The sequence below is a fragment of the Ammospiza caudacuta genome, chromosome 14, assembly GCF_027887145.1.
Source record: "Ammospiza caudacuta isolate bAmmCau1 chromosome 14, bAmmCau1.pri, whole genome shotgun sequence".
Classification (NCBI taxonomy): domain Eukaryota; kingdom Metazoa; phylum Chordata; class Aves; order Passeriformes; family Passerellidae; genus Ammospiza; species Ammospiza caudacuta.
In genome coordinates this window covers 12,265,343-12,281,109 of record NC_080606.1, presented here as the reverse complement: position 1 = coordinate 12,281,109, position 15,767 = coordinate 12,265,343, and the positions used below count along the sequence as shown (strand labels likewise).

The 15,767-nt window shown below is 37.4% G+C and overlaps 1 protein-coding gene across 3 annotated transcripts in view; it reads right to left on the bottom strand.

Annotated features, from left to right (window-relative positions):
* KLHL13 (kelch like family member 13) overlaps nucleotides 1-15,767 on the bottom strand; it is a 77,001-nt gene that overhangs the window by 16,858 nt on the left and 44,376 nt on the right. For all 3 annotated transcript variants that reach the window (XM_058813959.1, XM_058813958.1, XM_058813957.1), the window contains 3 exons: nucleotides 3,816-3,957; nucleotides 2,821-2,953; nucleotides 2,348-2,544 (listed from right to left, as the gene is read on the bottom strand). In XM_058813959.1, the coding sequence (XP_058669942.1) occupies nucleotides 2,348-2,544; nucleotides 2,821-2,953; nucleotides 3,816-3,957 (472 nt within the window). The remainder of the gene's footprint in view (nucleotides 1-2,347; nucleotides 2,545-2,820; nucleotides 2,954-3,815; nucleotides 3,958-15,767) is intronic.

The following is a 15,767-nucleotide window of genomic DNA, read 5'->3' as shown; positions in this document are numbered from 1 at the left end:
AGTAGTTACAAAAGTGTAAAGCACCAAATTATAGATAGAATAAAATTTTTTTGCAGGTACATCCAAGACATTAATTTTCAATGTTTGGGAATGTTTTCTTTAATTACAGTGTAACAACCCTTTCCCCATTACCCTGTAATTTTCCTAAGTGCTGTAATTCACTTAGGCAAGTTTCTCATCTTCCTCCATTTTGTACATTGCTGCTACTTTTGCAAAATCAGTGTTGTGTCTAGAACTCAGTATCCTGAAAACATTTCCACAGCATTTTAATGAATTTTATTTACATTACAGCTCAGTTAGATGTCAATGTGAGAGTAGTCGTCTATTGCACAGCTATAATTATTGAAAACCAATAGTAACAGTAAAACTGAAAACATCCTGGGAAGTATTCCACTGTTTTCTCTGAGAGTTTGTCTGGTTGCAGAGCAAAGATAATCAGCGCAATGGGATACTTGACAGGAGGGGTGTAAATTCAGAGCAAATAAAAAAAAAAACCACTTTCAAGTCAGCTACAACAGATATTGTTCTTTGAAGGTCTCATTATTTTTGTTACGTAAATTAAGCTCTTACCTTAAGCTTTGGTTTTTCTTTGTAAATATTTCCAATACCCTCTTACAAAGTACACAATTACATTATGCCTTACATAAACTGACTTCTATAATCTCTCTAATAATGGACTCCCCTGATAATTGAAAGACAATTAGGCGTTTGTCTGGGAATGGTTACCTCAGCTGTCAAGCCAGCTAACTTCAGTAGAAATAAGCTCAATACTTGCTCAGAATATTCATTTAAATTACAGAAATGCTCCTTCAAAAAGAAGCTCATTTGCTCAACAACTCTTGTTTCAATAATTTTAGAAGTAAGGTCATTCAAAAATTCTTTACATAAAGATGCTAAGAACATAACTAGGCTAACAGAACAACCTCAGTTTTGTACTTCCTCTACAGCTATACCATGAATGAGATTATGTTCCCTCAGACATCAGTCTAAATGAAAGTATTCCCCAAAAAAATCCCAATAAAATTAAGAGAATTAACAAAGTCTTCCTCATTCTTTGGAAATGAAATGCAGTATCAAACAAGATATTTCTTATTTGAACAAAAACAGTGACTGAGTCAACATCACAAGTGAACATACTTTCAGAGAATGAGCATTTTAAACAATAACATGATTCAATATGAAAAAAGTTCTTTCCTTCACACAGCAAAATAAACAAGGAGCTGCTCTACCCAGAAAGGGGAAAGGCCACCACAGTGTCCCCAGGGCTCAGCTCCCATCAGAAGGAGCCCTTTTCAAATACCTGATTCAAAACACCACCAAGACCTTTTCCCAAGCTGGTATTTATAGTAATGTCAAACCTGGAGAGGCATCATTTTGGAGGTAAAAAAACCACTGAGCAAGATATAATAGATGGGGTAGGATTGAAGAGTATTAAGCATAATGGAATATTATCACAACATTTTCAGACAGGTCACTTATAAAATGTCTCCAAATTAAAAGCGAAATGGCATTATCAAGCTTGAATATCTCTAACACATCATAGGAAACAAATTGCTGTTATTACTAGCTTAGAATCCTCTGGTTTGCATAAATCCTGGTACATATTTTCAGTTAGGGAGGCCACATTTCTGAGCCTGTACTCTGCAGAGCAACAGGAATACCTGCTTCTTTATTTCTCATTACAGAATCGAAAAGCTGATTTCCAAATAATTCTGTAATTTGTGCGGAATACACCTGTTAAAGTCAGAGTTCTAGTGAGATATATAAGCATTTAACATCAACACTAGAAAACCTCCAGTGAGCATTAAAAATAACAGCAGAATGTCTCTCCAGGCAGAACTGCTCTTGCAGCACTGCTGTTCTACAGCCCCACAGAGCAGGAGCTCCTCACTGCTGGCAGGGCAGGGGAGGTACTGAGGGATCCTCTCTGGATATTGCTTTCATTCTTGTTAGAGTCAGAAAACAGCTAACTGCACCCCATGGAGATGGAGGGGCTGTAAATACAGGAATAAAGTGACAGTAACTGAAGCACACCTAATGAATGCAGCAAGCAGATAATATCAGAGTGACTGCAGTCATGCAGGGAGACCCTGAAACATCTCAAATCAGACATGTAAGGGAAGAATTTCAATGTGGTAAAACATTTGTATCAAACTCATGCTGAATGCAATACTCAGAAGAAAACCAAGTTTTTCAAGGAAACTATAAAGCAAATTTCTTCTCTGTGAATAATGGCAAGTTTTAGACATAACTTTGATTTTTACATAAGTCAGTGGCATTAGAGAAGAAAAAACAAAATTACATATCAAGGCCTTAAAGACTGTAAATGGGAAACAAATAGTCTTACCCCAGAGATAAGAAATACTTTACAGAAGTCCAAAACAGGTAAAATCTGCAAAAAACTGGCAGCTTCCAGTGTGTCCTGAAGGTTGTCCATATTAAGGGAAAGTTTTGCAGTATAGATGAAATCAATGATCTTCTTTAGGCCTATTTTGTTCACACCATGAAGCTTAATGCACATTAAATCTTGTTCCTTCATTCCTCCTGAAACAGACATGCAGGTAAATGTTAATGACCATTTTGATGGGGTTGAAACTATTTCATAAATTTAGAGATAACTAAAATATAATTTTAAAATTTAATTTAAAACCTCATATGCAATAGTAGAGAGAGATGTTTAGTCCACAGTGTTGTTTGCAGTCCTGGACTGATTCACAAAAAAATCAGTGAACTCAACACTGAACTTGTGTCTGAGTGTCTGAATTAGAGCAATTTGGAGCAGCAAATTGGAGACAGACATGGCTTTAATAAAAACACCACCTGTGAACATGGCCTTGAAGTAATCACTTGCAGAAGCCATCATTGCTCTGTGCACAGGGAACACCTCATCACCATCTCCAGGAACGAGCGTCACGTCACAGAGCAAACCTTCCACCCGCAGCTGGTCAAAGCCCTGCAGGAAAAGCACAATGCAAAGCATCCCTTGGATTTGGGAGGACAGCAGGAATCCCTTATTTCCCTTATGTAAATATTTATTTAATTTCATGTACATGTGAGGTATAGGTCCAAAAAAGTGACAAAGAAATAATTTGTCATCTTAAAACCATTATCTGTAATATGTTCAATGATTTGTATTCATTGAAGACAAGCAGAATCATCATTTTCCAGATACAGCTGATGAATGCCAAGTACACCAGGCCCTGGAAAGTAGTTTTATTCAAATAATTAAGTTATTTTCAGGAAGGAGTTTATTTTGTAAGCTTTCACTATAGCAGTTGTTTCACGGAGGGACTGCTACCTGTTTTGGACCTACCCCTTCTGGTCACATATGCATTCTAGATATAATTCTGTTCCACAGCAATTTAAGGGGTTTATTGTCTCTATGGATGTTCTACCACACAGTAGTGCCATAGTCAGACCCAGCACAGGGCAGTACACCAAACCTGGCAGGGCTCTGCCTCTTAGCGACATGCTTAATGTAATTAAATAATGATATTTAAGTGAGCTTGTTTCATACAGCTGTCACATCAGAGTTTAAATGTTGTTACCTCTAAGAACTTGAGAGTGGACTGGGATATGACCCCAGGAGAAGGCCAGGTTTGTTTTGCAAGCTGCTGCTGAAAGTTGAGCCTCTATCTCACAGGAAAGCAAGTCCCAAGCCATGTTTGCTTGTGGGCATTGACAGCCCAAGAACATGAGAGTTTTTGAGGCTCTACAGGAATTACTAGACTAATGAAATCTATTGAGTGGACACATTGTTTAGAGCAGCCAAAACTCTCAGTACAGCTCAATACAGGATGAGAATATTTCATTACCTGTAACACCACAGAACTGTGAGTATTGCTGGTGAAAAACCTGGTGGTTCCTGTCTTCGAAGACTGCAGGTGGGCAGAGACGCCCATATCGCTGCTGCCAAGAGACACTTTCATATGAGGATCCTCCTCTTCCACCAGGGATCTAGGGGAATTGGAACAGAGAAACCTCAACACCAAAGCCAGTTTCATTCAGTGATCTTCTGTTTTAAACCCACAGGCTTCTGGAATGAAATGTAACAGCACGGGGGCTACAGGAAAAAAAATCAGCAGGCAACAGTCCTTAGTGGTTCCCTTCAGCTAATTCAAGAAAGTGAAGGGTTAACAGTCTCTAACAGTCCCTAAAAAGGCATAACTGCTTTTTTGATTGTAAGTTTTTCCTTTTCCTTCCATCCCCAGCTCCCTGATTTAGACACTTGAACACTGCTATTTCTACAATCCAGTGTTGTAGGATGTTTATAGAGGTTTCATCTGGTTTCCAAAATTAAGCATCTTCGCTTTTCCTTGCCAAACTGGTGAAACATTGAAACTCTAAGTATAATATTAAAAAAAAGTATTTTCATTCTTGCAGCTTGCATTACCTCATCCATGCATGACTATTCATAAAAGAAAATATACATCATGGAGTTTTTAACCTGCTTTTAGAAACACACAATTAGAACTCCTTCCGGATATGATATCCAGTATTCTGCTACTGTCCAGGCAAACATGTCATAATTTTAATTTAAGATGTGATTCCAAGCAATTACTGTCCAAATCTAGACAGGACAAGCTAATTTTAGGTAGAATTGTTAAAGAATTACTGCAGTGTTATTAGCCTACTATTTTAGTCTTCAGATATAAATTAGATTACATCTGAGAGCCTAACTAGGCTAACCTGTAATTATTATACAATGTTAATAAAATTCTTCTACAGAAATATTAACAACTAGTTTCTGTAATTTCTGTGATTTAATGTTCTACCTATGAGCCTGTATAGAGGTCTAATGAATATGTACACAATTTTAATTAGCAAACAAAAGCTATAAATCTACAGAAGAGGGCATTTCCATTTTTAATCAAGTATTTCCATATCTCAAAAAAGATTTATAGCTCTTTGACATAATTACTGCAAATTTCAGATACAGAAAGTATTCCAAATTTTAAACATGCAGGTTAAAACATTGGCCTTCAAACCAGTTTCAGAAATTACTTTAAGTAACTAGAATGTGCTTAAATCCCCCTCCTTGTCCCCAGTTTGGTTATGATCACATAGTCAAAAGGAAAAATCTGGAATTTGTGGAAGAAAAATAATTTTCATAATTTCCTTTTTTTAAAAAAACATTTACCCCCACCTTCTTTGGGTACAAAGACCATGTAGAGCACTTTCTGAAACTCACATATTACTCTCATAGCATTGAAGCGCCTTGTTCAAAGCCATGAGTACAAAAGGTCAGCTACAAAAACATATTCAAAACAAATTCACCATTCAACAGAGTACATGGGTTTGAAACAGTGAGATTTTATGCACACAGACATAACATTGTAGGAACAAGGGTACATCAGAGCAGCTGTGACTTCTAATGTACTCAGCTGAATAAACTAATGTGGATGAACTGCAGCATGCAAGATTTGTGCTATTTTTGAAACACAATTATCTCTATTTTATAAAACAAATCCAGAGTCATTTAATAAAGTTTACAGGGTATACCTTCAAAAGAGCTCTCCAAACTATCTCTGCATCCAACAAACACAACTATGCAACAGAGCAGCAAGCAGTTGCTGGCTCACAACCCAAAATATTTTTGTTCACTCAGTTCTAGGGTGTTTTGGGTTTGCTGATTTCTGTTTATTTCAGTTTTCATACAATCGCATGGAGGCAAGAGTCTCACATAATTTCAAAGGACATCCACTCTCTAAATTTGTACTTGTCTTCCTGGGAAGAAATACAAAATAATGTGGGGAGACTTGCAAGCATGGGCATGAAGAACAACAGATTCAACAAGCATGAATCTGATTCTTTGCTCTTGAAGCATCTTCCCAAAATGTCAGATCAGATAAAAGTTACATGAAGGAGTATTTAAAATACTTTCTCTGAACTCAGAAGAAAATAGAAAGTGAACACATCGTTTAAAATCATTATGAAAAGAAACAGACAAGTAAACCAACCTCCTTGGCTGTTTGGAGTGGGCTTTTTACCATGTTTGCCACATCACTGCTTGACTTCCTGACAGACAGCATAATTCATAAGTTTTACAAATGAAGGCAAAACCTTGAGCATGATTCATTTATTCCAAGGACAGCTGGAATAAGGGAAGCATTTTTCTGAACATGACACACAACTTCCCATAGCTCGGTTCTCTACAGGTTATCCTCCATAGAACACAATGCCTTGTTAAAACTGCACAGTCAACACAGAGGATAAAATAAATATTAAAATACTTGCAATACCTAAAAGTAGACATTTGACATGCCTTGTGTGGCCATAAGCAGTTCTCTACCTGATTTTCAATATATAATGAGCAGTTCTCTATCACACACAAGCTCAGCAGTTCACCACCTGAAGCTCTTCTGCAGAAAAGATTTTCACTATTTCTCTTCTACATTTGCTGTTATGTATGGACAGAAACTTGCACACATGAATGAAGCATTAAAAACTGCAAATTCCACCCTGTGAAAATTCACCAGAGTATAACTTTTATAATTCTAGTCCTAAAAATTAACTTGGCTGATTCCGTGTGAATAAAGACAAGTAGATTATATTAATCCTAAGAGAGTTTGGCTTGTATCTAAACAACTATGACAAAAAAAAATAAATTGTGAGGTGGGGTTTTTGCTTCTTTGTGGGACCTTGAGGATTTTTGTTTGATTTGTTGTTGTTAAATACACCACTACAGCTTAACAGTTCTGGAGGGCTGAGCACCCTCTCCTTTCTGCAGAAAGTGACATTCAGGAGCTGGGTTTGGCAGAAGTTCCAAAGCAAGTCAGCAATTACACCAGTTAGCAATAAGGCACTGATGCCCTGAATTCCAGCCCTGTGACATTCACCAAGAGGGAAAGATCACTCCCAGAGCAACCACAAATTCTGACTTTGTCACTGGCTTGGTAGCAGCTCACCATTTATCTCCATGCACCACCAAGAACTTGGCTTTGTTAGACAAAGTGAAACTACAACAGTGCTTTAGCTCTGTGTAAACTGCAATACACAAAAAGCAAAACCCAAGCATTGCATCACATACCCTGCAACAAAATCTTGAAGTATTCAGAATGTAGCTTCTGTTGCAGGGGCTGTAACATTAAGATTCAGAAATAACTCTGCCATTCACACCCAGAACAGATGGGAAGTGAGCTGAATGTCCAACTGACTTCCCAACAAAACCACAGTAAGTACATCTGTCTTGTTTGGACACTTACCAAAGGCATTATTTACATTTATCAACATAGGTCTACTAAGCACTATCATTAACTCAATAGTAATGAAGATACATATTGATTTTTTTTTACTTTAAGTACAGTATATCACAATTAAGCATACTACCAAAGGAGAAAGTTAATTCACTTTCTAATTAATTCTATTGTTTTGATCAATAGAAATCATTAAACAAGTACAGCAGTACTATTTTTAACCAGAGTTTTAAAGAGTTAGGAAACAAAAGTTAAAAGAAGTTAAAACTACAGTCGCATGTAGTGAGAATTCACCACAAGCTGCTCTAAATGTAGATGTTAAAATCACCTTCAACACACTTGGTCTGGAGAGGGTTGAACATTACAATAGTTAGCCAAGAGAATGTTGGAGTTGAATGTGAAATGAATATTGACACTGCAAGAGGAAGGCACAGGAGCTGCCTGACTCTCTGCAACCTCTGGGAAGCAGCGGCTTGCAGCTCAGAGAGAGGTGTCAGAGGTTAATTAGTTGCTATCACAAGCTAGGTTGAATCAGAATTTTCTTTCTAAGCGCATGTTGATTCTTTCAAGTACAGCACAGTTTTTTCCTAGAGGCTACAACCAAATGTGCTTTTCTCATGACTCCAAGTTAATACTCCAAGTACTTCCAACAGATATTTTTGGAGTGATGAAATACAGAGTGTTCATTATATGGATATTAACATGCTTTAACTTTCCAGCAAATACTGACAGATTTCACTGGCTGGAGTTACAATATGATTCACAGAGGCAAATTGCTTTCTAAACCACTTAGCAAGTATTAACCTGTTAAAATAGTTCAGAGGCATCCAGGTGATGATAAGCAAAGATCCTTGAAAATTGCGATAGATTTTATTCTCAAACAGAATATTCAAATCATGCAGTTCCATTTTGTAGAGCTTAGTGGGACAAATGAAATAAACCAATATTCTGACATTTTCTTCAGAAGTAGTTGAGTTTATTCTGATGCAACAGGAACAAGGCAACTAAGAATATTATTGGGATTTTTTCATTTCCATCAGTAATCCATTCATCTATTTCTCAGACTATTGTAGAAACTCTTTGAAAACAAAGTAAGGAGATCAGCCTACAGCTACAGATATTTTAGAGTGCATGTTCTCCAATTTATTTAAAACCCAGTCTTTACATAACTCAGTAAAAGCTTTGCCAAAGCCAGATCGGCCAGAGAGTGAGTTCTTAATTTGGTGAAGCTCAATAGCTCATTTTTGAAAGGACTACAACCTTATTTTCTCTGTCAAATTACTGTTCAATGAACCATGACCACAAGTGTTCTGGTCACTGGTAAAATGGCTTCTGCTGCAATCACCCCTGGCATGTGCCAGGACTCTGGTATTTATCAGGAAACAAGGACAGAGATTTCAATTTCATATTAGGTTATTCTTATTGCAGGCCAAATCTTTATGATTTTATGACCTATCAAAACAAAAAAAAAAAAAAAAAAAAAAAAAACCCTGGTACATCCCAGGGCTATCCTACACATGCACATATGCATGTAATTCATTAATGAGCCTATTAATTAAAAGGCCAGAAAAATACAAGTAATTTTTTACTTTGTATGCATAATCTGCTAAAGAGTATTTAAGTAAGCTTAGTCTCCAAAAAACCCAAAAATTATTGTCTATATTGCTGTCTTCTCATTATGAACAGGTGTTCCAACTTCCTGAGTAATGAATTTAGGAATTCCTTAACAAAGTACCTGGCCACTTTGGAGCTCAGTAAGCAGAACTGATAGGGAAGCATTGTATTAAAGAAAATCTCATAATATTTTTTAAGAAATTCAAATATTAGCATAATGTAGATGAAAAAATTATGCAATCATGGTATTTCACATTTCCATTCCATATCTTCTACTCATACAATTTCAAAAAACCCTTTATTCAGGCAAAGAAGTTACTTTTATACTTGTCCTCACCTAAAATAACATCATTTCCTTTTATTACTACTTTTTATCAAGAATTTCTAATTTAATTCTTTTATGGTATCAGGAACCCAGTAAAACTAACCAGCTTTTATCAACTGCTAATGGTTTCTTATTACAAAAAAGTTTCTATAGGAAATGCAAGTTCACATTTTAAAACAGATACACGACTCCAGCTAGGAGAGAAAAGGAAGAGAAAAGGTCATTTTCGTGCCAGTGAGTTGACATAGCAAGTTAACTCCTGTCCACAGACCAAGGAGCAGGTTCAGACTCCAGCTCTGGCTTTGGGGCACACAGGAGCTGCCACTGCTGCTGCTCAAGAGCCAAATGGAGCATGAACACAAGAACAACACTGGAAGGCAGGACCTAAATTGCTCTGCATGGATCACCTCTGTGACACACACACTGCATTAGGAGTGGGAATCATGCCTTTCTTTCCTTTATCACTTTCACCAGTTGTCCTACACTACTGGATTCAGATGTCACTGTTTTTACTGGACAGTTTAAAGACCAAATTTTTATTAGATGAACTTGAGGCTGCTGCTGAAACTAAAAACACCTTGTATTTGTCAGGCTACTGACTTTCTTTGAAATGCTATTTAATTAGGTTCACTTGAAAGGAGCCACCACAATCAGAAGTTTACAGATCTTTTGCCTCAAGTGAATTATCATTGCACTGTAACTGCTGCGAATGCAATCTCCTAAAACAGTAAATTGCAGCTAGTGCCAAATACTGTTCACTTTGGACAATGCTCTGATGTTTATATTTTAATATTCCACTTTTTACACCTCATCTTTTTCATACATTAGATGGGCAGCAGTAACAGCTGAACATTTAAAAATATTTGCTTAGTAACTTCATACTGAGCTCTTTTAAATCTCCACTCCAGGAGAAAGCCACAAAGTAAAACATACTATTTCTTAAATTAAAAAGCAAATAGATGTCCCATTTTCCACCTTTCCTCTAAAGTGAGGGTGCTCTGTAAAAGAGAACATAAAAACAGGCTCTATACAATAGACCAAAGCAGTGAGAAGTGGGGTTTTTACTTTGACAAGGCTCTGGCTAAGGGAAGCAGGAGATGAGGATACAGCTCTTGCAAACCCCCCAAATCCAGCAGAAAGGAAGAAGGTCATTTGTGGGCACACAGTGATGGGCAGAGGCAGGCAGGGCTCCAGCCTCACCTGCTGCTCTGACACTCACAGCACAGGATGCTCACTGCAGTGACCAGCTGAAGAAGGTGAAGGCAAAGTCAGCACAGGAGCAGCAGAGCCTGAGCAGCTCTGCCAGCACCATCAGCAGAGGCAGCAAGGCTACACAGGGAACAACAACCACAACCTCACCTGAGGGACAGGGACAATGACATGTGCTTAACACAGTCAGGCGCCAGGTGAAGCTATTTCTAGAAGCAAAGTTTTGGAGATTAGTACTTAAATGTCAAGGCTTAACCTTTCCTTCCTTTTTTTTTTCTTTTTTTTTTTTTTTTTTTTTTTTAGTACAGTCAAGTCTCTTAGGACTTCAACATAAAATCACCATATTGTGTCCAAGCCCACAAGCCCACATCAACAGAAATTATGAGAGCTACCACAAACACTCAGGTGATTGAAGACAGGCTCATTGTTTCCAGCACCAGTGGATCTCAATGGCAAGTAAGAGAACACAGAAACAAAGAAACTCCCAACATCACTTAAACCTTTTTGTATCATTTTCCAGTAAGACCACACTGTGACCACGGCCAGCAGAAAATCAGCTGCCACAAAGCCAGCAGAAGAGGACTGAGCAACATCAACTGTTTAGGTATGATTGCCCAAGAATTTGCACACAGAAAATATTCTCTTCAAAACTCCTTCTTAAACAACCAAACAATCACAGGTCTCAAGCTGTTTGCAGCATAATTACAGCCCGCTGGTTAATTCAAATTTGTTTTCCACAGAAACAAAGCAATATTTGGCTCAGTCACTGCTATAAAGCTTTTGTTCCTAACAGCATTTAATCACTCTGGGAGCCTTAGCATCACATCCACATTTATCTGTTTGACAAAGGGTTTGCATTCATTGAGCCATTCGTAGCTTAAATCTGCAGACTTGCATTGTTTAATGATGCTAAATTAGAAACAGTTCACTAATGACTTTTTGCCAAAGTTGGAGTTTGTCTGTTGATTCCTGCTATTAGAAACAGAAAAAGCAAGGAAATACACATTTTGTGGCTTTTCTACATAGGGAGAACTATTTTATTCCCTTAATGTTAAAAAAGGTAAAATAGAAGAGTCAGAGGTTTCCCAGTTCAGGCTGGACTAACACTGCATGTATTATCTGCTCTTTATGTTTGGTCTTAAGTACACAACAGTTAAATAAGAAGTTTGACCAGGCAGCTTAATATATCCTGTGTATTACAAAACACAAAACCCATTCTGCATGCACCAGCAGATTACAGTTGTACCTCGTGTGTCCTTATTTTCCACACACAGAAATTAGTAAATTAACACAATGGCTCCTTAGAGACAAATTTAAGGCTAAGGAGGCACCTGCACATTCAATATTTGGTCAAAGACCACATATGCCACTGTATTCCTGTAACCAAATTAGGAACTACTCCTCTCAAGAGTGTTAGAGGTTTTTTCCCTATATACTGGTCAGAATAATTCTGAAACCTTAAAAGTCAGTAAGATTCTGATTTAGGGTTTGGGTCCTTATCTATCATTCCTCTTGCTCTGTCACTTCTCACAGATGTTTCAGCATTCCTTTATTGCAGTCTGTCTGTAGAGGGGCATTAATTACTTTCAATTGTCAAATATTTTTCCCCTATGTGATAAAGCATTTAGATCTATGCATGCCAGACAAGAGGGGCATGTGACTTGTTCATCCCATGAAAAACCACAATTGCAATTTAGACATTGATACAATCTTTGTCACCACTGGACAACAGCAATATAGATGCACACTTCCACTTTAGTGTGATAGCTACACATTATTACACTACAATTCCCATTATTACCATTTAGAACAAGCAACTACTATTTTAAAACCCAAATATTCACCAATCGTTTTTTTTAAATCCACAGGTAGCCCCATCCAAATGTCAACAGAAAATACCACTTAACACTAGAAAACTCAATGAGTAGAATGTGACTGGACAACAAGATTTTTTGCCTTGACAAAGAAATAATGGCAAAAATAACAAAACTGGAAGAACTGACATGCTGGCAGAACAGGCTAAGTAACATATTCTAGATAATTCAGTAAAGATGCTTTACCATGTCACAACACAATGTCAATATTGCAACATCCTGCTGTATAAGGATAAGTGTGTAATTTTGGGGACCTGTAGGCCACATCATCCCCTATAAAGTCTCCCCAGAAAAAACAGTAGCCCTGGGAGACTTCATGATAAACAAGTTGGAGGTTTTTTCTCCTTTTTCTCAGTTTATTACAGCAATGAAATTTCACATTTCAAACTTAGAATAATCTATTGAAATACCTATTATATAAAGAGCAGAAGAAACACCCACAGGCACAAAGGAGAACTCCACACACAAAATTTCTGGGATTAAAAGCAGTCTCCTACTAGCATGATGCAAGACCCTTCTACTCACCACTCATCCAATTCATCTTTTTGCATGTATTGTCAGATCAGTTTAAAACATATCTGAGGTGAGCTGCATATTGACTTCCAACATGTTGAAATTTGAAATGTCTAGGAAGCAATGTCATAAAATGGAAATGTTGCCAAAGACAGGAGCATGTGAATATTGTGTAGCCTGTCAAATGCTCAGGAGCCCAGCAAAAGGGTTCATTTCCTAAAAATGACCACTGAAGGCAGAAGACATATATAAGGTGGTCCCACCAAAGAGAACTAATACAAGTGGTCAGATGAATTACACACACACACCTTTTCCCATTTAAGTATATATCACTGTATAGGATAAATTCAAAGAGCTCATTGTAGAGCAAAGCAGATTGGTGCAAGAAGACACAAAAGCATTAACCTGTATAACCAACATAAGCAGCTAACACTAATGCTGCATACGCCAGAGTATTAAGAATTTATTCTACCTTTCTGCAAAGCAACTGATTTCCATTAGAGCAAAGCATTTCCTATTAGACAAATTTCATAACCACACGACTCAGGATTGACCGTGTAGCAAACCCTTTGATAACAATACATTTGGAATACCACATCTGTTTATTTCTAATATTAGTCAGTAATTTATGAAAACACATGCAAAGGGTAGTCTCCATTTCATACTATTCCATGTGAAAGGATAGAAGGCACTAAGATTACAAGTGGATTATTCTGAAATAAGAATGCTTTTATTTTACTTATCTTTAAAACTGGCATGCAGGTGACTAAAATCACTTAATTGAACATTTAAATTTCTAAAAACCAGCTAAGAATATTCTTGCATGACATAACCTTAGCAGAACAATCCTCTGTAAAATATTTTTGCATTATTGAATTCTTTATAGATGTTCATCATAGCACTTTAATCTCCTGAGTTTCCAAAAACATCTCTTCCATTTGTATTAATGGAAGATGTGCACAATTTAAAAAAAAAATACATTAGCGGCGTGAATAAGAAAGAATTCTCTTAGTTCTTAATGCATGAGATACCGGGCACCATGAACAAGAAGTGGGACCCATGTTCCTTCATGCCTCAAAGCTGTTAAATATAATTCAGGACTACTCCTCACCTCACTGTAGTAGTGCTTTAATTCTTAACCTCTGCTTATGTCAGGCACTGTTGCTTTTTGTTTTTAAACATTTGGCAGTCATGTTAAATAACAGCCATGATGCCATGGGACATCACTTTTTCAAGTGTTATTCACTCTCTGTGCTATTCACTTTCTCCTTTCCTCTTATTCCTTTGCTGAAACTGTCCACCTAATATATGAAGTCACGTAGGTCTCTCTCCACACAGTCAACACAACCACAAATATGAATATGATTTGACTAGTGGTGCATAAACTTGCTGTAACAGCTTTCACAATGTTTGACAAACAGCATCTATATTCTAAACCCCAGCAAAATAAGTGCCACAAAAGAAAATGCAGCCTGACAAAGGCGTGTGCACGTATCCACAGCTGCATTCCTAACTCATGCACTCAGCCAGCTGCACTACACCTACAGATATTGGCACATGCCAGTCTTCCAAGTCTAATAGTGCTTGATTTTCCCTAAGCAATGTCACTGGATCTCTCCAGCCTGGGGAAAGTTCAAGCTACTCTGAATCAGTTTCAGCAGCAGTAAGGGAAGGTATGCCTTCCTTATCCCTTCACCCGCTGTATAATGTGAAGAGTTACCTCTTTGCAGTCAGGACGTCCTGAAAATATCCCTAATAAATAATTGGTGGTATAGAAATTCCCCAGCCAAGAGGCAGCAAGCCCCTGCTGCTCCTCCCCATTGCCAGCTCCTGCAAACCAGCTCCTGCAAACCAAGCAGAATTCCCAGTGACAGAAGTACATCCTCATCTACAAACTGATCCCACCTCAGCTTCTGCAGGTCCTTCATGTCAGCTTCTACCCAGCCACAAGTTCCCCAAAGCACAGAACTCTGTGAGACAATCTCTTCACACTCATCTTCCCCCATCAGCAGCTACCACCAACTTCCCAAGCAGACACTGATTAGCACAGCTGCAGGACAGCCAACACTTTGCAGTGGCACTTTGTACACTGGTGCTTCAGCCAAGAAGCCAAACCTGCTCACAACCACCAGTCTCAGCATTCTGAGACAGGGAAACTGAGGCAGACTTCAGCTATCGGGCACACAGACCAAAAAAACTCTAATAAAATCTATACATCCTGATCATCAGTTTAATCTCTAGATATGTCGCCTGTAAATCATAAGCAGGATGAAGTTTTTAAAGCTAAGGTCAACTTCATTAGAAGAACCTGAAAAACTGGAATTTCATTTTAAATACAAGAGAAAAAAAGCCAAACAAAACACTTTTAAGACCTTCCTACTTTGCATTCCAACCTACACTAAACCCCTTATTTTGTAAGATTTAGATGTCAAGTATCAAAGGGATTAAAAGCTCAACCATACCTTTGTATACCCTAGATCCAAAATATGAACAAAGTGTTCATCTGTGAATTATAGAGCTTTATGGCCATTTATTTTACATCAATACATGTTCCATTTCACACGCCACTTATTCCTCAACCCTTTACTCAAAACATAAGCTCTTTGCCAGTGTGCAGAGTACTATTTACAACAGAAGTTATAAATACGAATATGAAAAGCATCAGATTATATAAAACAGTATCAAATTTACTGTTATCTCTACAATGAAAGTAATTAATCTGATCACCTACTTTACTGGCCAACCCAAGATTTTTTAATTAGTTGATTATATTGCCTAATAAAGTAAGTGCCATTTTGTAATGTTTCTCATTCTTTATAATAAAATATATGAATAATTTTAGTGTTAAATACACAAATCCTCCTAATACCAGGTCTGTGTGCCAATAAAGAAATGTCTCCATAAACATTGAGATACATTGACTCATTATCAAGAGATGATTAAGGCTGCTGATCACATATTTCTCATGCTCCACATAAGCTCAGCATCATATAGTTTAAACATGATCACTAAACCTGCTCCTACTTTCAACACACT